General features: G+C 56.8%; 2 protein-coding genes across 2 annotated transcripts in view; one reads left to right on the top strand and one right to left on the bottom strand.

Annotated features, from left to right (window-relative positions):
- SAPCD2 (suppressor APC domain containing 2) lies at positions 1-17862 on the bottom strand. The gene is given in 8 exon segments (XM_037400141.1): positions 1-1899; positions 2282-2392; positions 2937-3038; positions 3187-3333; positions 6954-7087; positions 11878-12398; positions 12400-12453; positions 17459-17862. Coding segments are annotated over 8 exon segments (1602 nt in total). The 3' UTR covers positions 1-1770.
- The window catches only part of UAP1L1 (UDP-N-acetylglucosamine pyrophosphorylase 1 like 1), a 17394-nt gene continuing 10026 nt past the window's right edge, over positions 17829-25196 (top strand). Inside the window, exons 1-2 of the mRNA XM_037400273.1 lie at positions 17829-18131; positions 24123-24327. Of these exons, the coding sequence (XP_037256170.1) occupies positions 17861-18131; positions 24123-24327 (476 nt within the window). The 5' untranslated portion in view covers positions 17829-17860. The remainder of the gene's footprint in view (positions 18132-24122; positions 24328-25196) is intronic.

Below are 25196 nucleotides of genomic sequence, written 5' to 3' on the forward strand. Positions count from 1 at the left end.
TAAATTAAATGGTTCACCCCACTTTATTATCCCTACAGACAGGTGACCCTCCTCATAAAGAGGGTCGCTTTTAATTTAAACCTCAGGCAAAACAGGCACTGGACACCAGACATGGCATCATGAAAGAGGTGGCAGGCACCGATGCCCAGGGGACAACTAACACCCTACTCCTGAGATAGGGGACACAACTAGCCCTGGCCTTGCTCCTCTTCCTCCTCCCTCTCCCTAGCACTCTGCTGATCCCCACTCCAGCACAGGGCAGCAGGCGCAGGGGTAGAGCAAGGATTCATGCCTTGCAGTGAGCTTCAGGTCAAGATCAGCCTCAAAGAGAGGAGCTGGGTGGGACAGCACTGGACAGATAAAAACAGGAGTGAGGAAGGAATTGGTTTCTGTGGTGCCCAGCCCAGGACAGGGTAGGTACAGCACCTTCTGCCCAGCTCTGTGCATTGCATCCCAGCATCGTGCCAGGAGAGTCAGAGCATCAAAGAACCCTGGAGAGAAAGTAGCTCCTGGTCTTGGAGCTACGGAGAGCCAGGCCTGTGCTACGTGGGGGTTCACAAAGATTTCCTATGAAAGTACCATAAATACCAAGTACCAAGCCATAGTGGAAGACATTGTTCAGCTCAAGCGTCATCACTGAGCTGGGTGGGAAGGAGGAGGTATCCTAAGATGCACCAGTCTAGCAGGACCCACACTTAAGACCACCACCCCTGTAAGAGACCTGGAGAGGGGTGCAGTTCACGTTCAGGATATCACCCTGGGGAGCCCGCATCCACCACCAGGACAGACAAAGCTGCCACTTCTCCACTTGGAGATGTGCAAAGGAAAGAGCCCAGCAGCCTCCACTCCATCACCCACGTTCAGTTAAATACAAAGCCTTGTCCTAAAGCCCTTCCGTGAAGTCAGGCTTGTGTTAGCATCCTCATGCTGTAGGACATCACGTCTCATTTTAAAGTTATCGTGAAAAAAATGTAAGCCTGGCAGTCATAGGGAAACATCTGCCAGGTCAAGCCAAATAAAGGGATTTGCCTTGAGGTGTCTGCCTCAACCTGCAAACAGCCTGAAACAGCAGCTCAGAGGTATGGGCTACCTCGTTTGGGTCTGTGGCTCATTAACTACAGGAGCCTGCAGACGTGTAAACAGTGACTATGGCATCACTACTGCAAACTGGAAAGAAGGGTTATGCCAGGAGGAGCACCAGCTCGGCCGCTGCTCTGGCCCAGTATAATGTCACTGGCAGGCAGAACTCAGGCAGCAGAGAGGGGCCAGGCTTGCCTCAGTGGATTTTCAATCTTGTCTTCCAACAGCAGGACAAGCAGGGGACGGGCCACCCTTCAACAGCCAGGCTTGCCTGGAGATGCCAGCTGAATGTTTAAGATGCATTATGGTTTTTTGAGAGCAGCCAAAACTCCGCCTAAGTCAGGCCAAGGGCACAGCAGCTCCCTCCTGTGCGGGCAGCATGGGCAGCAGCCATCTCCCCCAGCACAGTGGGGGTCACGGGGCTGGGGTACAGTCCCTGCAGTCTGTTTAGAGCCAGAAAAAGGAGCAGCTTGAGAGCAGCATGGCTGGAAAGCCCAGCAGCAGAGCAGTGCGAGGATGCTCCCCAGGTGGGACCAGGGATATTCGTTCCTGGCTTCCTCCTGCAGAGATGCCACCTGTGGCTCCAGACCTCAAGATATGACACCTGGAGCAACGGGTGCAATGGGTTTTGAGCAAGAGTCCCACGAAACCCCTGGGAAAGCTCGAGGCTGGGGAGCGGAGAGACGGGCGCTAGATGAAGGTGGAGTCCAGCTGGCTCGTTTCATGGTTATTGTGGGCACGAGCCTCAAAGAGCTGCTTGATCAGCGCAGATTTCTCCTGCTCCAACTGGGTGATGCGTTCGCTCTTGTCAGTCACCTCCTGCACGGGACAGAGGAGGAAAACGCTGGCATTTGCTGCCCTGTGGGTGCTGGGATGTGAACCCCAGCAGTGAGCCCAGCCCTGGCAGGGGCATCAGAAGTGCCCCTTCCCCAGCAGCCCTGCTCACAGACCCCAGCTGTAAGTCTGCACCCTCCCGTGGCAGACCTGCCTTTCTCGGGCAGGGAGACCCCGTCCCTGCCCACGGACCCTCATCCAGCAAACAGCTGCACACAGCTGCATGACAGAGGGTCTCCAGGTGCAGCCCACACACCCTTCTCTGGGATGACCACGGTTGGCCAAGCTGAAGAAACACCTTTCACTGCCTCGTATTTCTTTCCCATCCCCATCCCGCCCCCCCTCTTCCCCCCATACCCCTACTCACCTTGGTGAGAAGCCGGTTTTGCTCCTTCAGCATGTTGATGGCTTGCTGGGAGCCTGCTGAGGCTGGGGACGCCAGGGGCACCAGCCTGCTCAGAGCTGAAGGGTTTGCTGGCTGCAGAGAAGATGAAGGGAAGGGATGAGACATCCAGCCTCCTTTCCAGTGGCCCTCCTCAGCCTTTCTCCAAGGCCAGGAGCTGTTTCTGTGGCACACAGGGAACTGAGTGAAGCCCAGCGCAGGATTAAGATCCCAGCACAGGCCATCACAGGGTCTGCAGCAAGGTGGGCACAGGTGGGAAGCAGTCCTGCCAGTGTGCCCAGCTCCTGCCAGGAGCCCAGTGAGACAGACAGCTCTGAGAGGGCTGACTCAGCATCTCAGCAGGATGGCTTCCTTATTCACTTGACAATGGCTCCACCTTTTTGGGTATCTTCTTTAGCCAGGCAAATGCCTTGAGCATCCTCCAGCCCAGCTCAGGACCAGCTGTGCTGTCCTGGCTGTTCCCCATCCCCTATCTTGCCCACAAAGCCAAGTCACCTCCCCAGGGCCCAGGGAAACTCTGGCAGCTCTGATGTCAGCCCAGACACCAGAATGAGGAGGGGGACAGGATGGGTGCCAAGGTCACGCAAACAACCACAAGGTGCTGATCTGCTGCTCTCACCTTGCTAGTGGTGGAAAGGAGGTCACCCAGGCAGCGGTTCACCTCCTGCAGCTTGGGGACCAGGCGCCCCAGGTGGCTCTGGCTGCCCTCAGAGACAAAGTCCTGGGGGATGAGGAGGAAGAAGAGGCTGGGGGTTACCATGGGGCCAGCTCCAGGTCCAGCCAAGTCCCAGCCCCGTTCTCCAAACCCACAGAGCAGCTCCAGACCCTCCCAAGCAGACGGGCACCCCAAGAACAAGCCCCAGACTCACAGCACTGGTTTTGTTCTTCCCCAGGAGCCTCTGGCGTTCCTGCATGAACTGGATGTGCTGGTGGTACCACTCCCGGGCACGCTCCACCAGCTCCAGACCCTGCAGCAGGAAATCCTTCTCCTGTTCCAGCTCCTTCATGTGCTTCAGCTGCAGGACAGAGCATGCAGAGATGTTACCCCCTTCTCATCAACGCCTTGTCAAGCCCTAGGAGCTGGTTTCTTCATGAGGCATGGAGGAATATGGATTTGGGCAGGGGCCTCAGCCCCTCTCCCCATGAAAAGCTGCGGAGGAGTGGGTTGATGGCTGCTGACTGATGCTGCTTTGGAGAAAGAGTTCTCCAGTTTGGGAGAACAACTCAAACGGGTGAAGGACACTCAGGCCACCTCTACTCTCCTGCTCCCCGCTGCGGCAGCAGGCTTCCCCACCTTGTATTTATCCAGGGAAGCAGCAAGAGCAGGGCCTGCAGCTGCTCCGCACATCTCCCCACGGCAGTGAGCATCAGCCAGCAGCACAGACACACACGGCTTTCACTGAGCAGCCAAGCTAAATGTGCAGACTGGAAGCCAGGGGAAAACCTGCAGCCTTGTTTCCCCAGCACTCCACTCCCCCCTCTGCTTCACCCCCTAAGGCATCTCTGAGCTGAGCAGACCACAGCATACCTTTCTGCTGAGTGTCTCTGCCAGTCTTTCAGGTTCAAGCACCAGCACCACCGGAGAGGACTACAGGGACCTTTATGCACCTGGAAAGCTGCTACAAGGCTGCCCAGGGCTCCTGCCCCCAGACCACCCCCCTGGGACACACAGAGCAGGACCCTGTGCCAGGTTGTGGCAATGCCAAGGCCACTGCAGGGCAGGGGGCTCAGCCCCTCCATCACAGCGGAGCGGGAGCAGTGGTCTGCACCCCAGGAGACATGGGGTCCCCTGCTCGGCTGCCACCTTCTCCTGCTGTCCCTCAGCACTGCACTGCCGCCGGCAATCACAGAGGGGGCATGAGAAGGGACATCCCTGGAGAACAGAGTGACTGGTGCAGCAAGCCCTTCATCAGCCCTCACCCAGTGAGCCCCAGGCTCCCACGCTACTTGTCCCGAGCTGTGCCAGCCTGCTCCTCCAGCTCCTGCCCCACTGTCTCCATGCGGGGAGCATGGGGGAGCTGCCTGCCTTGCTGCCACTGCCTTCCCTGCTGCAACACAGCCTGGCCTCCGCCACCCAAGACACACACTGAGCTCCAGGAGAGCCTCCTCCAGGCACCAGTGGGACTTGGATCCCCCAGAAGCTGCTGGATGCTCAGGAACCTCTCCTGCTGTTTTGGAGAGCATCTGGAGGGGGGTGATTCAGCCTAGAAGCGACCCTGAACAGATCCCCGGCCCCAGGGACATCAAGACCTTCTTCAGGCCACCAGCACTTCCCCATCCCCACTGCAAGCCCCCAAACCTCCCAGCCACCCCACACCAGCCACTCTTTATGCCAGGGTTGCCCTTGCTCCCGCTGCTCCTAGAAATGCTGTTTGCAACATGAACCCCCTCCCGCAACACGCTTGGATGGACAGACAGAGCAAAGGGGACATACCCACAGGAAGAAGCGCAGAGCCTTGGTGCTATGCAGGCTGTTGCTGAGGGGCATGAAGAAGGTGCTGTACATGGCAAGGACCCCCACCCAGCTCGGGCTGCAGCCCGTGACTGCCCGGCCTGCCCTGGTCCCACCAGGTTTGCTGGCCAGCACGGCGTCTGGAGGAAGAGGCAGGATCCCACAGAGCAGTGGAACATCACCAACTATGCCAGATGCAGGGACAGATGGCACCTCACTAAGGATGGGATGCTCTGGGGGCAGAGGCGGCTTCTGGGACAGGAAGACTGGACTTGGCTGGTGCTACCCCGGATAGAAGGGGAGGGAACAGTGCTGTACCCTGGGCTGCCTACAAATGAAAGTGCTCGGCCTCTCACAGGTCTCATCCCAGCCACCCCCTGTGGCCATGGGGAAATAGGCTGATCAATGATGGACTGGCTGAAAAACGCCAGCTGAGCAGACACCAGCTCTGGTGGCACAAAGGGTCCTGAGGCTGCAGCACAGCCCCCATGCCTCTGCTTTGCTGTTCAGGATGAACCCGTCAGGATGCAGGATGGATACCAGTGTTCCCATCCCCCTCCGGGGCTTTAGGCAAATTAGCTTAATCACAGCTTGTCTCTTCGGAGGCCCAACAATCTCCCAGCATGGGGGGTGGGGAGGGGTGGGGGTGGGGGAGGTTTGGGGCTGGATGGTGGCAGCACCACTCTGCAGGGATTCAGTCCTTGCTGGACTCAGACCTGCTCCAACCGTCTCTGTACGCTCAGAAGTGAGATTAGTACCTGCCAGGTACTAAGGCTCCTGCCAGGGTGCCAGGGAAGGGTCCTCACCTGGGGGACAGGGACAGATACCCTTTCTCTGGGAGAGTAGGATAAGAAAGGCAGTGCAGCACTTGGGTACACTGGGGAGCGGATAAGAAAGGCAGAGGACCTCCTTCCCGCTGCCCCCACAACTTGGGAAAACAGAGGCAAGGGCAACACAAGCCCAGAGGAAGAGTAATTGTGGTGGAGCTGGGAACAGACCCCAGCTCTTGGTGAGACACATTGGCCACCAGCCCCTCCTCACCAGTACCAGGCAGGACCCTGAGCTCATGGTAGTGATGGGCTCAAGCCTGGAGCTGCACACGTGGGTTATGAGCCTTGACAGGGAAGGAGGGACCTTCCCCTCCCTGAAAGAGCAGCTCCCAGCCACCAAAACCCTGAGAGCCAGAGACACTCATCCCCAGACACCCACAGGCACATTTATTACTCCTTGCCAGCAGACAAGCCCTCAGCCCACCAGCACCCCTACCCCTTGTATGGCTGCAAGCCCAGCAAACCACGCGTGCACAGCTGCCCCCCTCCCCAGGGCAGGCACCAGGTCATGTTATGTCCCCCAAGGCCAGCGCCAGGCTGCAATCGAAGCCACCCGCACTGCCGGTCACAGCCTCAGCAACAGCTCTGACACCAGCCAGAGCTCATCCCACCGATCACTCATCCTGCAGGCTTGGTCCTGGCTCTCTTCCCAGGAAAATTTAGCTTGAGCTTGTGGGCAACATGCCCAGGCAGCTCCTCCATCCCACTTGGAGCAGTGCAGATCTCTTCATCCAGGCAATCTAATCCAAGCCTCTCCGCTCAGAGCAGATCCCTCCATTCTGGGCTGCCCGGCTAAATTCAGTGCTGATTTCTCTGCATTTCTGGCAAAAGGTCTCTCAGGAGCCAGGGGAATCAGCATGCTTGAGCTCTGACCTACAGAGAACATCTGGTAGGGGGAACAGCTCAGCACCCCCACTTGCCAGCACAGAGCAGACCTGACCTTCGCTGGGGTGCTTGAAAGACCCAGAGACCCACCTGCTCCTGCAGCTACACGTTTGCCTTTCCCTGCCCAAGTTTTTGCCCACAGCAAAGGCATCCGTGCGGTCCAATGCCAGCTCCATGGGCTGACCCCACTCTGGGGGCAGGCAGAACACATGCCCCCTGCTTGTCTAGCACAATTCGGGACAGAAAGCACCTCAGAAGTAACGGCAGGACCTCCATGTACATCAACAGAGCTTTGTACCCAAAATACCAGGATCTGCCCGACACCCCACGGCTCTCACGTGCAGAGTGGGCAGCAGGGAGCCACAGCCCAAACGGAGCTGGTGTCAGCGGTGCGGGACCCCTGCAATCCACCTTCCCCCAGGGTCCACGGGACCCTTTACTGGAGCCCATGGCAGGGCTATCCCCTTACCGTGCTGAAGTCCACACCGTTGGTGATGGTGTGTCTCCGGTGTTCTGCACGTCCCCTCTGATGCCTCCGAGTGTCCCCAGCCCCTGGATGGCTGCCATCTCCCTGGGACTGCACAGCAGCCTTAGCATCACCACCTGTAACAGAGGAAAGCATGAGGCCACCTGCCACCTGCAACAAAAAACTCCTCACGGGCACTTTTATAGGACTATCTGCAGGGTGGTCTTGCAAACAGATGTGGCAGGAGGGAGAAATTGAGCAAAGCACTGGCCCGAGCACGTGCTTGCATCTTTGTACGGGCAGGATGGGCTTCACCAACAACTTCCTTGGCTGCACCAGGCTGGCAACAGACCTCAGTGGTCATATTCTGCACAAAGCAGGCAGCTTCCAGGCAGTGCTGTTTCAGTCCTGGCACAGGCAACTAAACCATTAGTGATATTGCCTACCCTCATCCTGTCCTCATGGGACCCCTGGCTCCCACTCAGGTCGCACAAGGCTCTGCCAAGAATCTGACTCCTCCTGAAGGCAGCTCCTGCTTGGTGATGGGCTTGGCCATGCACGTGTCCCCCCCGCAAGACCCCGTGTCCATCGTCTAAATCAGGTTGTAGGTTTTCCAGTATTTTATTACAATCCCAACATCCTACCGTGCAAAAGACTGATCTACTACAAACACATGACGTGGTGCAAATCCACACATAACCTATTTTTGCAGATTAAGTTCATTCTGGCAGGTTTTAGGCTGGATCAGACACCTCCTGTCTGCGCTGCCCCTATGCCGAAGCAGGTATTGGCTGGGTACCTGCAGGAAAGTCGGGACAAGCCCTGCACGTCCGCCCTCGCACACTCGCCAGAAACACAGCCCCGTGGCCACGGCCAAGTCAGATCAGATCCCTGCTCCTGGCCAAGCTGGCAGAGCAGCACCATGATGCTGGGGCAGCTAAGGGTGCAGCTAGCACCCTCCCCAGGTGTGCCTGGGCAGCAAGCCTGCTGTGCCTCCCTTGCCCCGGTCTCCTGCTGAGTCCCCAGCAGACCCTGCCTCATGCTCACCCCCTCGCCCTTACAGTTCACCCCCCCCCCTCCCCGCACACAGGTTTCCTCGAGAGTTTCTTTCCCAACCTGGGTTTCAAACGAGAGCAGCAGGGAGGTAGGCAAGCAAAGGCAGGCAGCGAGGCAGCCGGGGAAAACATCTCCTCCTTGGGACCGCTCCCCACGTATCTGCCAGGCGCCCCCACCCATCGCCACATCCTTCTCCCACGGGTTGGGCACACGCCGGCTCCCAGGCGCCAGAGCTGCCTGGCACAGGTCTAGCATGTTCCGTGTTATGCCGGCACCGAGGGCTGTAAGTGCCGGGACAGGGAGCACAGCATTGCCCAGGCCACCGCATTGCTGCCCACTGCTCCACAAGTCTCCTCAGCCAAGCACATGGACGTGGTGGAAGAGGGATACGGTGGAAGAGGGATATGGAGCAAGAGGGCAGCTGGGGCCACCAGAGCCACCCTTCACCTTGAAGGCAATGAGGTCTGACAGAGCTGCACCATACTAGGACTGCCTGTGCTGCCACGTTTACACCAGTTCAGCAACAGGAGCTGGACTTGGGCTCAGGGGGCAGCAGGCAACACTGCACAGCACCTCCTTCAGCCTGTCACTTTGTGTCACTGGAGAAAGAAGCCACCATGGCATGGAAAAAATCCTCCTTCTGGTCCATCATGGCATCCTGCTTCTTCTACTAGCAACTGCTCTGGCGCAGACAGGTCTCCAGCATGTCAATAAACACAAAGTCTTCGATATCATCCATTCATCTGTTTTGCCAACCGCCAGCAGTTTCATATACCCATATCTACCCAGGAGGAACCCAGCAAAACCAGTGCAACCACGCACGTGTTCTCCTGGCAGACCTGGAGCACATCCTGCTTGGGAAGCTGAGGAACAGCCCCAAAACCAAGGGTAGCTTCAATAGGCAGAATCCCAAAGCAAAACCAGGAGCACCTCTGAAAGGGTAGAAACACGTTTAAAACGTTTTCACTGCTGTTACTTGGAAGTGCCAGGTTGAGCTGAGCTGAACCTGTGATAAGGTGTTTCCTGGTCAAACAACAGAGCTCTGTGCACCTGAGCTGACAATGTAGTGGCTAAAACAGGGTCCCTGCCAGTTAGCTAGGATTAGTTCTTAGGCAAAGAGCAGGACCAGCTCACCAGAGGTGGAAGAGATCCTGCCATGAGATATGGGATGGCCTTTTCCCTCCCAACGCCTCTCTACTCCTGCAGGACATGAGCCCAGCATTCGCCAGAGCAAGCGCCAGGATGGAGCAAACACCTCAGGGTCATTTCACACATTACATACCTGTCCCTGGCAATGGCCCAGACAACAACAGCTACCTACAAACCACCACCTCCTCCTCCCTGCCAGGGCTCAGCCGCTCTCCAGGCAGCTGCTAGAGCCAGGCCACCCCAGCAGCAAAAGCAAGAGCTGTGCTGGGGAGGAGGCAGTGCCCAGGGCCACTACAGACCTCCTGGGCAAGGCACTTTCTACTCTGTGTCTTAAATTCCCCAGGTCTCAGCTCACAGGGGAACCACAAGGGTAGAGACCCCCCAGTACTGAGACGCTTGGATGCTGCTGTGACAGGCCACCTAGGCACCACTGGTAGGGAAGCCATCATGGTGACTTCCCTGCCCAGTGACTTCTCCAAGATCAGCCTCACCATCCTCGCAGCCGGCAGATGCTGCTGGCTCCCCAGGGACCGTGGCTGGTGCGCAGCAGTGGCTTGTGGGCTGTCCCAGCACTGCCAGGCTGGGGAGAGCTTCTGAGGAGCTGGAAGATGACACTAGGCAGGGACTTCTTCAGAAACACTTCTGCCCCTATGCTAATGGAGGTTAGCAGGGAAAACGGGACAGAATTGCTGTCCTGCTGGCTCACTGCGCCCCTGCACGCGCAGGAGGATCACCTGGCCCCAACCTCTCCCACCTTGCCATGATTCGCATCCAAATCACCTCTGAAGCATGCAGATGTCCCCTGGACTGGAAAGCAGAGCTAGGGTGGCATCTGGTGAGCACCTCCTTGCCCCAAAACACAGACAGGGAGTTTCCTCAGACTCTTTGCAGCCAAAGGGCACCGATACACTATCTTGCTGTGCTTGGTTGGGTTCCTACAGAAGCCACCTCATGCAGCTGGAGGCTCAGAGCAGCCTCAAGCCCAAATGATATAATCTTAATGGAGATGGGGCTTCTTGGACCTGTGGGCAGCTCTCAGCATCCAGCACATTTGTCCACTGTGAGGAAGAGCCATGTCCTGCCATGGCAGTGCCCATCTCCCTCGCAGCCAGCTAAGAACATCTACCCGTTCAACCACACCCTGGGAAAGCTCTGCGGTGGAAGGGAGCGCTGGGCAGCTCTGCAGGATCTGGAGCTAGAAGGGAGAGTAACTCTGAGTTATAACATTCATTAAGCTGCTGAATCAACCTGAAATTCAGGCCTTTTGCCCAAATACAGCCCTGCACTGCTGGAAGCTGGCAGCAAGGGTTGAGGCACTAACCCTGCCTGCAGGCTCCAGACATCACTTTAACATCAGTCTGTAATGAAAAGATCCTCAGCAACCAGAAAGCTGCTGTAGCCATCTGCTTGCTCCTTTCCAGGGCAGAGCTTTCCCTTTGCTGTTGATTTACCAAGCAGGATTTTTTTCAGGTTTTTCCAGATTTACTCTCTCGACGATAGAAGAACCTGCCTGCTTAATAATATTCCCCCAGGTGAAGCTCCAGCGATTGGTCTGGAGGCAAAAAGGAAAGCAGAGAACCTCAGCCACGGTTAAAGTTTCTTCTCCACCCAGCAGAAGAAGGGACTGGGAAGGGAAGGCAAACCAGCCCAGCTTTCCCAAGATAGAGGGAGTCACTGTGCTTAAGTATTGCAGTAACAAAACATCAGCTCCTCACCAGACCTTTGTGTTCTTAGATGTCAAGGCACTTCACAAGTCTAAATAAAGAAGCATTACCTACACCAGGTAAGTCCAGAAGCCTGGTTGCCTTATAACATCTCCTACCAAGTAGCAACAAACGGAGATGCCAGTGAAGTAGCCTCCCCCTTGCCCAGGTCAGTGTGCCACCCAGGGGTGGCAGACCCAGCACAGAGATCCCACATCCCAAGGGAGAGGCAGAATCCACAGGGACCTGCCAGTGAGCTCTGCAGAGCCTGGCTGCCTAAACAGCGCTTTGAGACAGCAAAGCACATCTACCTGATGCTGCTTTCCCATTTAATTATTGCTTCATTATTTATTCTTGTAAATAGCGCTATGGAACTAGCTAAATGAAAAAAGTTGGATCCGGTTTTCCCTTTTTTTTTTTTTTTGCACACCCGCAGCACGGAGCCCACCCAAGCACACACTGCTCCCTGATCACAGATCCCGCTCTGGCGAAGCTGCCTGGCACCCCGAGACCCCGGGCCTCTGCGAGAGGAGCAGCCGCATTAGCCACCCCCGAGGAAGGTCACCGACAGACTGTGCCAGGGGACAACCACGGCCACGTTACGGCAAAGCCCTTAATTCTTCTTGTCACCGCTATAAACAGACCAGCACCCACACGGGGAGAGATGCGAAGGGCAGCACAAGCTGAGACGGGCAGCACGCTCTCCATCCCAGTTTACCCGCAGCTGGGATCAAAGCCACCCCCAGCCGCAATTAGGGACAGCGGTCATTTCTGCGGGGTTTTCCACCCTGCCTGCGGGCTTCAGTCCGGGGGGGGGGACAGGTCCGCACCGCCCGGGGACCGCTGCGAGCCGCCGGGTCCCCCCCCCGCCCCGCTGAACTGCAGTCCCCGGCCTCGGGGGTGTCCGCACCTCGGGGCTGCCCGCACCCTGGGGTTGTCCGCACCTCGGGGCTGCCCGCACCCCACGGCTACCCGCACCCAGCCGGGCACGTCCCTCCCGGCCCGGCCCCGCCGCTCACCCCGGCCGCGGGGCTGGCTGGGCCCCGGGTCCCCCTGCCCGCTGCTCTTCCCGCGCCGCTCCTCAGCACAGCGCGGGCTCGGCGGCTTCTCCGCGCTCCGCCGCCCACCGCCGCTCTCCGCCGGGGCGTCGGCACCGGGCAGGGCAGCGCGCAGCCCCAGGACGAACCGCTCGAAGGTGAGGTACCCGCTGGCCGGTGCCGCCCGCCGCAACCCCTCCATCACCCCGGCGGGCAGCTCCCGGGCTTCCGCTCCCCGCCAGCGGGACTCGATCTCCCGTAGGTGCACGTAGCCCCGCCGCCGGTCATCCAGGATATCGAAGAGAGTTCGCAGGCTCTGCAGGAAAGCCCGGGGAAGACCCTCGGTCCCGGCGGGGAGCGACCGGTCGCCGCGCTCCGGGGCCATCGCCGCCGCCGCCGCCGCCGCTCCCGAGCGTTACTCGCCGCTCCGGCCCCCGCGCTCCTATTGGTTGGTGGCGGGAGATCCCGCGCCTTCATTGGCTGACGGCGGCGGTCGCGCTGGCCATTGGCTGAGGGGGAGGACGGAGGTTTGAGTTCCAGGCGGCGCCCGCCCCGCTCCTACCGGCGGAGCGGGGCCCCGGGAGGCGCCGCCCCCTCCCGCCCCGCGCCCGCCGCAGCGGCTCCGCCACCCGCCCGGGGCCGGCGTGCCCGCCGGTGCCCACCCGCTCGGCAGAGCCTCACGGCTCCCGCGGCTGCGGATCGCTTGATCGGCCGGCACAACTTGGGGTACCGCTGCCTGCCCCCCGGCGCGATGGGTGCTTTGCTGCCGGTGCTAACGGAGCTTCGGGCAGTCGGGTGTTTGCACCTCGAAGACACCGTAACCTTGCAGAAAGGAAACCGGCTCTATTTTTAAGCAGAGGTACCGGACGATACTCTACACCCCTGAAGACTCCAGAGCAAACGTGATGAGTGAACAGGAACAAAAAGCCCCTGAGCACGGTGTTGGCTCCCGCTGCCTGCTCCGCAAACACAGCCAAGCGTTGGTCCTGCTTCTCACCTCGGCACCATCCCCACGGGAGAGGGATGCACGGAGAGGCCCGAGGTCCTGTGGGCTTGACTTGCCGGTGCCACAGGGGAAGCAGGTGCTTGCCATGGGATTTGAGTCCAGGTATCCCAGTTGCTGTGGCTGGTGCAGCACCAGTGGCCACCAGCCAGCAGGAGCTGGGGCAGGGGCCCAAAGGAACCATGGGCATGGAGAAAGGAGGAAAAAAATGTATCAGTGTTGACTAATGTGAGAGAAACAGGATTCAGATCGTATCTCTGACAAGCTTAGTATGAACTGGCATTGCTAAGAGAATGGGTTTCTCTACACCGAAATTTGTGGTGATTGTTAGATCCTACAGCGCGTTATCCCTGGTGAAAGGCGCTTCCCTCCTCTGCAAACTCCCTGTCAGACAGTGCGTTGCAACAAAGCAGATTGCAAAGACGTAGTGTCAGGATTCCCGTGTCACAGGCACCACGACTCGTTTGAGGGGCTCTGGGCTGCCACGTGCTGGCACCACAGAGCCCCCATCCTGGTTTGATGCTCACGATGCTGAGATAAGGAGCATCAGGGAGCGAGCCTGCCGGAGAAGCATGACAGCCAGAAAATATGATTAGCCACTGTCTGTGTGCTTAGGTTGCAAGGCTGCCTGTGCCACAGGCATCTCCCTGTGCCGTGTGCCAGGGGTGATTTCTCTTGGCTCTGAGCTGGCTTCAAAGGGAAAGGGGGAATGATGTTTGGCCCTCAAGCTCTCCCATCCACATGGCCCTTGCTGTACTCCCCTCACCATCAGCTTCCCTGACTGGGCTGGGCTCCATCTCGTTTGCCTTCAACACCTTGGTCCTACTCCTGGCTTCTCAGCCCATTCTTGCCACTGCTCCATGGAGTTTCTCAGTCCTGTCAGAGCTAGGCTGCCAGGTAAATCACAGCAGCCTCTGGAGACCCTCACTGTGCCACCTTCTATCAAGGACCTGCTCTGGCTGGTCTCCTCTGGGCTATGGCTGGGCTGTTCTTTTCTTCAACCCGTTTTTTTTTTAATCTGTCTCCCAAACCTGTCCTACCAGTTCTGAGATCTTTGCTGAGTTTGGCTGAACAGGTTCACACCTGTGCAGGATACAGGGAGAAAGAACACCGCGGTGCATCATCCCTCCCCTTTCTGCTCTAGAAAGAAGGCAGTGAATGTGATCCTGCTCAGCTCTGTGGGCACCAGCACATGGGCTGTTTTTCTCAGCAAATGCTACGTCTGCAGGAAAGTGAGTTTTTCTCTAGGTTCCTCCCACCTCTCTGGGCTTGCTGGAACAGCCAGGAATAACAGGAAGAATTCAAAATGACCTTCAGGTCACTCGCCCGATTTCCCTGCCCACCAGGTCTATCCCACCAGGAAAGCAATCCATAGACAGGAGGAACAGTCCCTGGCACTGGCTGTGTGTGGTGGTTCAGACAAATTACTCTCGCTCCTCCACGTGGAGCTTTCTTCTCTGGCAACAGGGCGCTGGGGCACAACTTCCCAGTGCAGCTCTGGCCTTACTGCATTTTCCATCCCAAAGTGCCCTCAAGAGGCAGCCATGAGGCAGGCCGATGTTTTTATCCTCCTGGGTGAACGAAGTTAGGAAGATTTTGAAACTCCTGGAAAATGCTTTTTGGTTTGGGTTTGTTTTTTTTTTTTTCCTCCCACTGCATCATTTATCTTGGGGCCAGCCCAGGCTCTTCTGATTGACAGAGCCATCTTTGGGGTTTTTTAATTTTTTAATTCAGTTCTCCTTCCTCCAAGCCACAGGGAAGCACCAGCTGCCATTTAAACCTGGCCCAACTGTCCCTCAAGGCTGGCCTGCAGGCACTGGCGGTGACACTGCTCTAGTGTGGTGGGATGCAACTGACCACTGCCCCTCCCCGGGGAGGGCACAGGGTGCCTGATGTCCCCTGGAAGGCTGGTGGCATGCCAGCACGTCCCACCGACCAATGTTGCCAGGCCTGGAAGGAGAGGTCACAGCAGCCACACCAAACCCCAGCAGAGAGCTGAGGGAACAGGGTGCTGATGGTGGAGACCAGGGCACCTTCCTACGTGCCAGTGACCATCAATGGGTGATGCTGGGCAATAGTGGCAGTAGATTAAGCCCTATGCTGACTTCAGCAGCACTTAGGTGTTTATATGTAAATCCTGACTCTGCAGAAGACACATGGTGATTGTGGCCATGAGGTTGTCCCCTGATGACAGTGTTTAGGCGGATGCTGTGAGCCTCTGCTGCTGTGGGGGAAAGCAAGGTCTGCTGGGGGACCAGATGCGTGTCTGTGGGCTCAGAGCATGCGTGCTGCTGCCTGGCATGCAGACCAGCTAGCAACAGCACAGCCCACCTCTACCTATTGCACTGCCAAGCAAAACAGTGCTGCATCCAAAGTGGGTTGCTCCCCAGCCAGCACAGATTCCAAGAGCATACCCAGGTCAGGGCTTGGTTAAAATCAGTCCAGGAGCTGTGCAAACAACCGTCCAGATGCCAGGTTCTGGTTCTCCCTGTTACTGTCCGATTCATTAAGTACAACTGGTGTTGACCTCTTCTTTCAGCCCCAAAGCAGAGGGGGTGCAGGGAATCACTTCCAGCAGGGTACCAAAGTGACGACCCAGAAATGCATGTGTGCCCAGGAAACCTCTGGGGAAAAGATAAAAACAGCAAGGGGAGTGCGGTCACGGAGACGCAGCAGATTTTCCCTTGCGGGAGGGCTATCTTGTTTGATCTTCCCAGCTCCGAGATGCCATGTGTTTTCCACCTTGCTGCTTACACAGCCTCTTGAGGACATGCTCTGTTTGCTTTGGAGGGGGACGGCACTTCCCACAGTCATTTTTCTTTCCTCCCGGCTGTTTTTCCCTCCGAGGGCCAGTGAGCAGGAAGTCTGGTGGCTGCCTGGCGGCTCGCAGGCTGTCACGAGGCATGGGAGGGCAGCGAGTGGGAAGCTAAAATAAGCTGTCCAGGAGGGTGGTGGTTTCGTTTGCTTGCCCTGCAACATGCCTGGGGCCACAAAGCAAGGATTTGTGTTGTAGGAAATGGCAGTCACATGTGTCTGGTCTCACCCTCCTGCCCTTTCAGCTGATGGGGTCTCAGCACAATGAGTTTAAACATGGGGAATGGTCTGAGGTTGAAATGGAAGCGTGATAGATGCTGCAAGGCCTCTGATTGGAATCCATCTAGCAATTGCTCTGTCCTATCATAAACTCCACTCCGTTGCTGCCGACAAAGCCAGCTGTCCCAGGAGCGGCTAAGGGCAGTGTGTAGTAAGTCATGCCATAAACTACTCAGCCTTTCATCTTATTCAGGGAACGACTGTAAAACTGCATTTCTTTGGGCAATGTATTAGTGGATACCTATATACTGAAGCCTGAAGCAGGGCATTAAAATTAAGAAGCTCTGCCTCTCTCCTGGTAGAATATCTTACCCCAATGGAACAGTGCTTGCTCTCTGTTTTCCCAGTGCTGGAGCTTTTTTAATGACGATTTTCCTGTTCCACCTGCATGTTTGCTTTTCATTTGGCCCAAGCGCACCTCCTTCCTGCTCTCTCAGGTTGTCCTCCCTGGTATATCTGATCCAACCTGCCAGTGGTTTTATTGCTTTACAGAAGAAAATTCCTACCCACACAGGTGCAACGGGTTGTGGAATTAACCCCAGGGGACTCTGTGCAGCAAGACAAACCTGTTCTGGTGGATGGCTGGAGTTGGGGGGTGGGATCACATTCACCAACATCAGCATGATAACTGAGATCCCACAGCTACAGATCCCATAGCTATGAGATCCCATGGCTATGTGCTGGAGTTCCTTCAAGGTCAGGCAGCAGGGGCTAAACGGGTCCTGCAGGAAAAGGCAGGGCTGGATTTGTCAGTCGGATCTGACAGAGCCTTTTCTGATGAACAAGGGTCGATGGTTGTGCAGGCACCACGTGTGTGAAAGGACCTGCACCCATTCCCATGCCAGGCAGGCAGGGAATTCATCCATAGCAGGGAGGGATTTTGTGTAAATGGGAGCGGGGTGAGGAGTATTTGAAACATCAAGCAGGGGCTATGTCGAGTCACATTAAACGGGAAATGGAGTGTGAAACAGAAGCTTGGGCCAACTATCAGGGACTCCTCCTGACCCGATGTCACATCTGTGGGGGTCCAGTGCCCCTGACTGCAGTCACACACGGGGAGGTGGCTGTGTCTGTCCCTCTCCTCACCTCCTCCTGCCCCGACAGCAGGCTGGAGCCACAGGGGCAGCTGATGGCTGCGATGGGGAGTCAGTGCCAAGCTGGCCAGCGTCACGAGGGAACCGAACATACCAGTGGCTCGCAGGCAGGTGCATGGGACATGTCACTGTCCCTGCTCTCGGCAGCCTGTGACCACAGCATGGGCCACAGGGCTGGCTGCCCCCCTGCCTGCCTTCTGGCTCCTGGGGACTGGCTCAGCCTTTGGGTCTTCGCATCTTGTCACTTCACCGCTGCCCGTGTCGCGTCTCTGGTGAGGAGCTGGATGTTGGAGCCAGGGGATCTGACCCTGCAGCGGCCATCAAGGCTGGCATGAGGTGGGATCTCCCCGATGTTGGAGCCAGGGGGTCTGACCCTGCAGCGGGCATCATGGCCGGCGTGCGGTGGGACCCCCCAAGCTGCCCGCCCGCTGCAACAACCCCGGGAGCTTTCCGATGCATTCGCACATGTGGGCGGAAGACGGGGCGCGCGGCTTCCCCACCTACACAGGTCCCAGCGCCAACAGCCTCGGGGTCCCCATCAGACACCCCCCAGCAGCCAAACGCGTCTCTCCCGCTGGCGGGGCTGTGACCTCGGCCTTGGGGCCGGGCGGGGGGCGCAGGCCGCGCCCCTGGCAGCGCGGGCCCCGGGAAGGAGCCGCCCGGGGGGAAGCGGACGTGGCCCCGGCGGGAGGTGCTGCGGGAGGCGGGCCCGGCGTGCCGTGACCCCGCCCGGTGCCGCCCGGTGCCGGCGGGCAGAGGCGGCGGCAGCTGCGCCATGGGGCCGCCCGAGGAGGTGCGGGCACGGCTGGCGCGGTGCGGGCAGAGCCACCTGCTGCGCTTCTGGCCCGAGCTGGGCCCCGAGCAGCGCCGGGCGCTGCTGGCAGCGCTGCCGCCGGGGCTGGGCGAGCACTGCCGGCTGGCGGCGGCGGCCGGGGCCCGGGGCCCGCCGGAGCACCTGGACGGGCGGATGGAGCCGCTGCCCGCCCGGCTGCTGGGCAGCGCCCGCCGCAGCGGCGCCGCCGCGCTGGAGCGCTGGGAGGCGGAAGGTGAGCGGGGCCGGGGGCCTTGCTGCGCCCCCTCCTTCAGCGCGGGGGGCGGCCGCGGGGAGGGGGGGCACAGGGCGGGGTGCCCAGCGCGGCCCTCCCGCTGTTCGGTGCCCAAAATATTGCTGCTTAAAAAAAACACCCGGGGGTGGCTTATACCCGACGGGGCGCGCCGGGGCCGGGCTGCCCCCCCGCGGCATCCTGCCGGTGCGGAGACGGGGGCTGTGCTTAACCCGGGGGGGGGGGGGGGCGGCGCAGGCATCCCGTGCGGCGGCACCGTGCTTTGCTGGGGGGTTGGTGTCGGCCAGCGGGGAGGCGGGGGGGGCAGGCAGGGAGTTGGGGGGGCTGGCGGGGAAGGGGAGCAGGCAGGGAGGTGGGGGGGCAGGTGGGGTGGGAGAGGTGTGTGTGTGTGGGGGGCGGGCAGGGGCTGTGCAAGCACATTGGGGCCATGACATTGAACTTGCCCTCTTGGCTGTCACCATACGGTGGCTGGGACATGGGATTTTCCCTCTTGGCTGTCACCGTACGGTGCCCGGGGTACAACTGCTCGGTGCCGGCGGGGGTGAGGACCCTGGCGAGGCTGGGGGCAGAGGGTTTGTGTTGCTGCCCAACTGGGAGCGCCCGGGTGATCCCTCAGATCACTTCCAGATGTGAGGGCAGGCCTTGGGCTGGCGAGGGGCCCCATCCCAGCTGTGCCACGTGTGGCGCAGGAGGGAGGTGGGATCTGGCAGCAGAGTGGATGGCTAGTGTGGAAGAAGCCCAGAAAAACCCAGCATCCGTGATTTTTGGAGCCCAGGAGATGCTGGTGGTATTCCCTGGTCACCCCGTGGGTGTGTGAAGGATGGGGTCCATGGCTGGATGTGGTGCTGTTCTCCTCCCGCAGCACGTCTTACACTGACATCCTGTGCTTTTTCCTAAGTTTACACTCCGTTTTATTTATTTACAAAGGTTCAGATCTGTTTCCCCTCCTTCTTTATAAAATATAACAGCACCGTTGAAAAATAATCTTAATAAAAAACAGGAAGCCAGAAAAAACCCAGCTGTGGTCAGAGAGACACTTGCATAAATTGTGGCAAGTGTCCACACAGCCTTGACCTAAACCTGCCAGCAAAGAGGTGGGGTGGTGCGGGCAGGGGAGTAACAATTTGCAAATAAAAGCAAAACCAGCAGTGGCGAGGTCACAGTGCAGAGCTTTTCTGCCACATCAGACTCTGCTGACGGGGCTGAGCAGTGATGGAAGGAGCGAGAGGAAACTCTGGTGACCCAGGGGCCACGTGAGCTTGGTCCAACTGTGGTTTCCACCAGCCACGCTCACGTCTGCAGCTGAGCAGAGGGTGTCAGCACCCAGCCAGCACTGTAGCAGCCACCCAGATGTAACTGGGGGGGGACTTGCCCAGACTGTGGTTGCCTCTTGCTTGAGAGCATCGCAGCAAGGAGGAGGTGAACCTATGAATCCTAGAGGTAGATGGGTCTAGGTCAGGGCTGTGCAGTTCAATTAACAAGTTTACCAAATTGGATCCTTTTTTTTCCACCTTGGCAGGCCAGCGAGGAGCTGGTGTATCTGCCTTGTGCTGCCGCCTGCAGCAAGGAAGGGGAGGGAAGGGAAGGGGCGGCAGGCTGCGTGCGGCTGGCCTCGCTCTCTGGAAGCGGTGCTTACAGGGATCCAGAAGGTCTGTTTGGGATCTCCAGCACCATGCACAGGTCACCTGGCCCTGAAATCCAGATGGCCTGAGCCACGTCAGACTTGCTGGCAGTGTTTCTTAGTTTCTACCAGGAGAGGGGGATGCGGTTCTGGTACCCTGGGGTTTGTTTTTATCAGACAGTTTAATGCTGGAGATGGGAATCGTCCCTGGGTTTTATTTCCCACAGCAGGGTAATCAGGAGCAAGACTTTGTGCTGCTGAACCTGGGCAGTGCTGGGGTGATGTGTGTCCCTGCAGATATGGCCTCGTTCCTGGGAGCATCCCTGTGCCCCTGCACAGCATTTCCCAGCTCCCATTTCATCAGAGGTTTTGATGAGCTCTTCTGGTTATCTGACTGCTCTGCAGAATTAAGGATTTTGGGGTTTTTGCTTTATTTTTCTCTTGCTGACTGCTGTTGTAATTGGGCTGATGTGCTTGTTCAGCAGAAAAATTCAGTCTGTTCTTGCAAGATCAATCTGTTCTTCCTGCAAAACCTGCTTTTGTTTTTTCCTTTCTGTGCAGAATAAGACTTACTGCAGCATTGGTGGGTATCTTAACAGCCAGCACATCTTCCCTTTTTTGTTTGGTTGAGCTGTTTGTATTTCATATGCTGCAGGAAATAAGTTGGACTTTTTTTTTTTAAGAGGAGTGAATATTTTACTGCAGGAATGTGCATCAAGGTGAGTCAGTTGTTAGGAACTTTAGTTGTGAGTATTGGTAGTTTTGTAGCTGTGGCACAACTGGTGCAGCTGTGGATGAGCCAGATATTTGCATCCTGAGGAGCAAGTAGCTGGAGGCAACTGGATGGTGATGTGTATAAGGCCAACAGCAACCTGGCTAGTATCCGAAACAGTGTGGCCAGCAGGACCAGGGCAGTGATCGTCCCTCTGTACTTAGCATTGGTGAGGCTGCATCTCGAATCCTGTGTTCAGTTTCGGGCCCCTTGCTTCAAGGGGGACGTTGAGGTGCTGGAGCGTGTCCGGAGACAGGCAACAGAGCTGGGGAAGGGTGTGGAGCACAAGTCTGATGGGGAGCAGCTGAGGGAACTGGGGGTGTTCAGCCTGGAGGGGAGGGGGCTCAGGGGGGACCTTCTGGCTCTCTGCAGCTCCCTGACAGGGGCTGTAGGCAGGGGGGGGTCGGTCTCTTCCCCCAGGTAACAAGCGACAGGACAAGAGGAAACAGCCTCAAGTTGCACCAGGGGAGGTTTAGATCAGATATTAGGAAAAAATTCTGCACTGAAAGGGTTGTCGAGCATTGGAACAGGCTGTCTAGGGAGGTGGTGGAATCACCATCCCTGGAGGTGTTTAAAAAACTGGTAGATGTGGTACCTGGGGACATGGTTTAGTGGTGGGCAGGGCAGTGCTGGGTTAAGGGTTGGACTTGATGATCTTAAAGAACTTTTCCAGCCTAAATCATTCTATGATTATTAGTTCCTGTGCTCACTGGGCTTGCTGGCCCTGCACAGCTGCACATGCTGGTCTTGCGGTGCTGTCTCGGCGGCTGTGGCACGGTGACATTCAGAACCTTTGCCATTGCCAGCTCTCTGGGCTCGTGTCCATCCGCTGTGGGTTTTAAATGTGGTTGGGAATCACTGGAGAGTGACTCGTGCAGTGTCACCCTTGGCTGTGGGAATGATGGCGAGTGCACTTGACAGTGTTAGTGGCCAAGGGCTTTTCTTCGCTCAGACACGGCTGTTTATCTTGTTTTACGAGAGGCTTATCGTTACTGTGGAGAGGCCAGGATTAAGCCTGCTCAGGGATAGACTGGCCAAGCGAGAGGCATTTCCTTGCAAAGCGGTGAATCAGCTCCCTGCGCTGGTTGAGCTCAGGACCATGACAGTCGTTATTCCTTTTCCTGGGATAAAGCAGGGGGGGGAGTGGGCAGCATCTGTGCAACCATGTCTTCACCCATGGTAACACTCACTTCTTCAGCTGCAGCCGTGAGTGTCCTCTCCCTGCCGCAGGACCGGGGGAGGCTGCCACAGCAGTGCCCTGAGCTGAAGAGTTTGGCTTTGGTTTCTAACCACAATAATTTTACTTTTCTCTCCCCACTGGTAATTTTGTCATCGCTGCTGGCCACTCTGCTGGCCCGTGATCCCTTCCCGCTTGGTCCTATGGCTGTGGCTCCAAGGCACAAGCAGAGGTGATGGCGGGACTGGTCCTGGGGGGGATGTGGGCTCAAGGGCCAGCTGGGAGCTGAGCACCCCTGGCTGGTCTGGTGCTGAGCTGGCTGTCAGTTTGCTGATCTCTGGGTCTGTGTGTGGAGTTGGGAGAAGGGAAGGGAGAGGAGGCTGGTAGGAATGAAGGTGTGCCAGGCTTGTGTGCCAAGCAGAGGTCTTGTCCGCACCCTTTTCCCTCCCTGTTGCTTCCTCTGCACTGGGTCCCAGTGTGGGAACAGCCACCACCTGAGCTGGGGCACTGGGAGACCTGGAGCCCTTTGGTTGTGTCTTTCCCTTCTCCTGCAGTGGTGCTGTATGCTGTCAAACCGTGCTGAGCACGTGGCAGCAAACTGTGTGCCAGGGACTGGAGTGAGTAATTGCGGTGTAACTAACACCTTAGACCCCCCAGCTCTGTGCTTTAAGACTTTTGTGATGGGAAGTTCAGTAAAGATGTGAAGGAGCCGTTAATTGCTTGTGTTTTGTTGCATGAAATTATGCTTATTTTATTTGCATCACCATACAGCTCACCCAGTGCTATTGTTTGTCCCTTTTAAATTTTATGTTTAAACCCATTCAAGCTTCCCCCTCTATCCAAGGACGTCCTGAAACTCTGAAATCCCCAGACTTCCACCTGCAGCACAGGTTGCCCTCTAAAGAGCTCTCCTAATCCCACTTGGAGTGGGAGGGTAGACTACAGGTCTCCAGAGGTGGCTTCTAACCAGTGCTTCTGTGGTCCTGCGGACTCAGAGGCTCACTCTGCAGTGAAGCGATGGCAGGGCTGCATAACCGCTTCCTTCTGTGTGCCTGAGTGGGCATCGTGAGCCTTTTCGGAAGGGGTATGTTTAGGCAGAATGTTGTTACTGCTGTGGTGGGACTGAAACTTGTAAGCCTGGGGAGATCAGTAGTATAACTGCACTGAGACAAATGACTTGTGTCTCTTTTTATTGCTGAAAGTTAGATTTTTGAACAGAATTAAACCCAAGCCAGGTTGATTTTGCTCCTTTAAACAGCCAATTATTTAAAGATGAACGTAAAACCAATTTTTCTTCTAATTCAGTATCTTTGGTCCCTATGTCTTCCAGTCCAAGCAGGAATTTTTTAGTCCCAGGTGTGGTTAAAATTGGGGGGGTGTTATCTCCTCGGATGTTGGGGTGAAGCACGGGGTGTCCTGGACCACAGGGAGCAGTGGCAGGTGCAGCGATGTCTGGTAGACTTCTGGCATTAGGTTGCAAAAGGCTCTGGTAGTGTAACGTGGAGCAGCAGAGGTGTAGCCGCTGACCTGGGCAGTCCCAGGGCTTGCTGCATTCCTGGAGGAACGCAAAGTGTTCCCTAAGGAAAAACCTTTCTCATGGTTGTCAGTCACAAAGTGTTCCCTAAGGAAGAACCTTTCTCATGGTTGTCAGTTGTTACTGTGATGCTGGCTTGAGAGAAGACAGGGAACAAAGGCTGTGAATGGGCTGGGTGTTTATTATGTGGTCTGGTTCTTCCCCAAGTTTTGGACTTTTCTGTTTTTTTGGGAGAGATGGTACTGTTTTTAATTAGGTTGTGGGAGCTGCGGTTTCTGCAGGCTTGGCTGTGTCCTGACTGCAGCAGAACAGAAGTTGGAGCACAAGTACGGATAGCTGATAAGGCAGATTCCAGATATGCTAGTCCTTTACTGAAGATGACAACACTTCAGTTCTTTGAGATGTAGAAATGTTGGTGACAGGGACCTCTGGAGGTTTCTAGTCCAACCCCTATTTGGAACAGGACCATACCCAGCCCTCGGTCAGGTCAGGTATGGCTTTATCAAAGTAAGCCTTGAAAACCTTAGGGGACATCCCCCACCTCTCTGGATGGCTTTTCCAGTACTGCACCACCTTTCTAGTAAAGAGTTTTAATCCTAATGTCGATTTTGAACCTCCTAAGTTGCAACCCGTGGCTATTGCCTGTTGTTATGCCATCTGCAGCTTTAGGGGATGAAACTGCCACATCAAAGATGTGAAATGAATTTTTTCATATCGTGCACAGCATCTCATTTCTCTCTGAACTGCCAGCAGTGGGCATTGAACTGGCAGCTGCTGGCTGTTGCCTGAGCTCAGCAGAAAGGCTCAGGAGAAGAGCACAGGGTGTCGATTGCTTTTGTGATTCTTATGTTCCTCTTTCTCCCATTCAGGCTTGCATCAGATCGCGCAGAACAAGGTGGCAGTGCTGCTCCTGGCTGGCGGACAAGGAACTCGCCTGGGAGTGAGCTATCCCAAGGGCATGTACAACGTGGGGTTGCCCAGTGGCAAGACCTTGTATCAGATCCAAGCAGAAAGAATCCGCAAAGTGGAGCAGCTCGCTGGCCAGAGACACCACTGCAAGTGTGCCATCCCCTGGTAGGTGACCTGGAGCCAGAGACCTACTGTGCAGGGGTCTTTGCATTGTGCTCTTGCCTATGCTGTCTTCTAGAAGTGGTTTGCTGGGTGCTATACAAAGGGAGACTTTTGTCTGCAGGATTTGCAATGCCAGCAGCTAGAGGAGGGTGCACGGGGATGGGAAGTGGTGGGTCCGTGTCTGCAGACCTGAGGGACCGTGCACTGCCCTTGAATCACTGACCTCTACCCTAACTGCTGTACCATGCTGCCTTTTCAAGCACAGTCCCTGACAACAGTAAACAGCACTTTACAGTGCCTGCTTCAGATGCTTCGCAAGAGATTTCATGTTTGTGCTGTGCTTTCTCAGGTTCTTGCATGGAGGGAGAGATCGCCTAGAACTCGCCTTCCAAGACCCTCTGCCTCCCCTTGCCTGCAGTTTCTGCCACAGCAAAAAACCACCTTCCCTCACAGTAGTAAATGCTTGTCACGCTCCGTGTTCAGGCCACCTCCTGCTGTCGCTGTGTATAGCTGGCTGCCATTTCTCCTGGCTGCTCATAGCCTTCAAAAGCCTTCAAAAGAGACGAGCTCTGTGCAAGTTGCAAAATATGAATACCCTATGGGATGTGGTGGGGGAGATAGAGAGAGGGAGGTGCTGCAGCATGCTTCTGGTAGTGTTTTCTGCTAAGTGCTCTTTGTTGGATTATGAAGAGGTACCTTCATGAAATCAGTCTGGCCTGAGCTGGGGTTTAGGAAGAGTGAAAGAGCAGGTGCCCGAGGCATTCAGAGAAGCACATTGTTTTACAAATGGTGTTTCTTTCTGTAGCCATGCATGCATGACCTGAATTGCAAATGCACCATCCCTGGTGCTACTGGAAGCCAGGACAGGTTAT

The sequence above is a fragment of the Falco rusticolus genome, chromosome 9 (assembly GCF_015220075.1).
Source record: "Falco rusticolus isolate bFalRus1 chromosome 9, bFalRus1.pri, whole genome shotgun sequence".
NCBI lineage: Eukaryota > Metazoa > Chordata > Aves > Falconiformes > Falconidae > Falco > Falco rusticolus.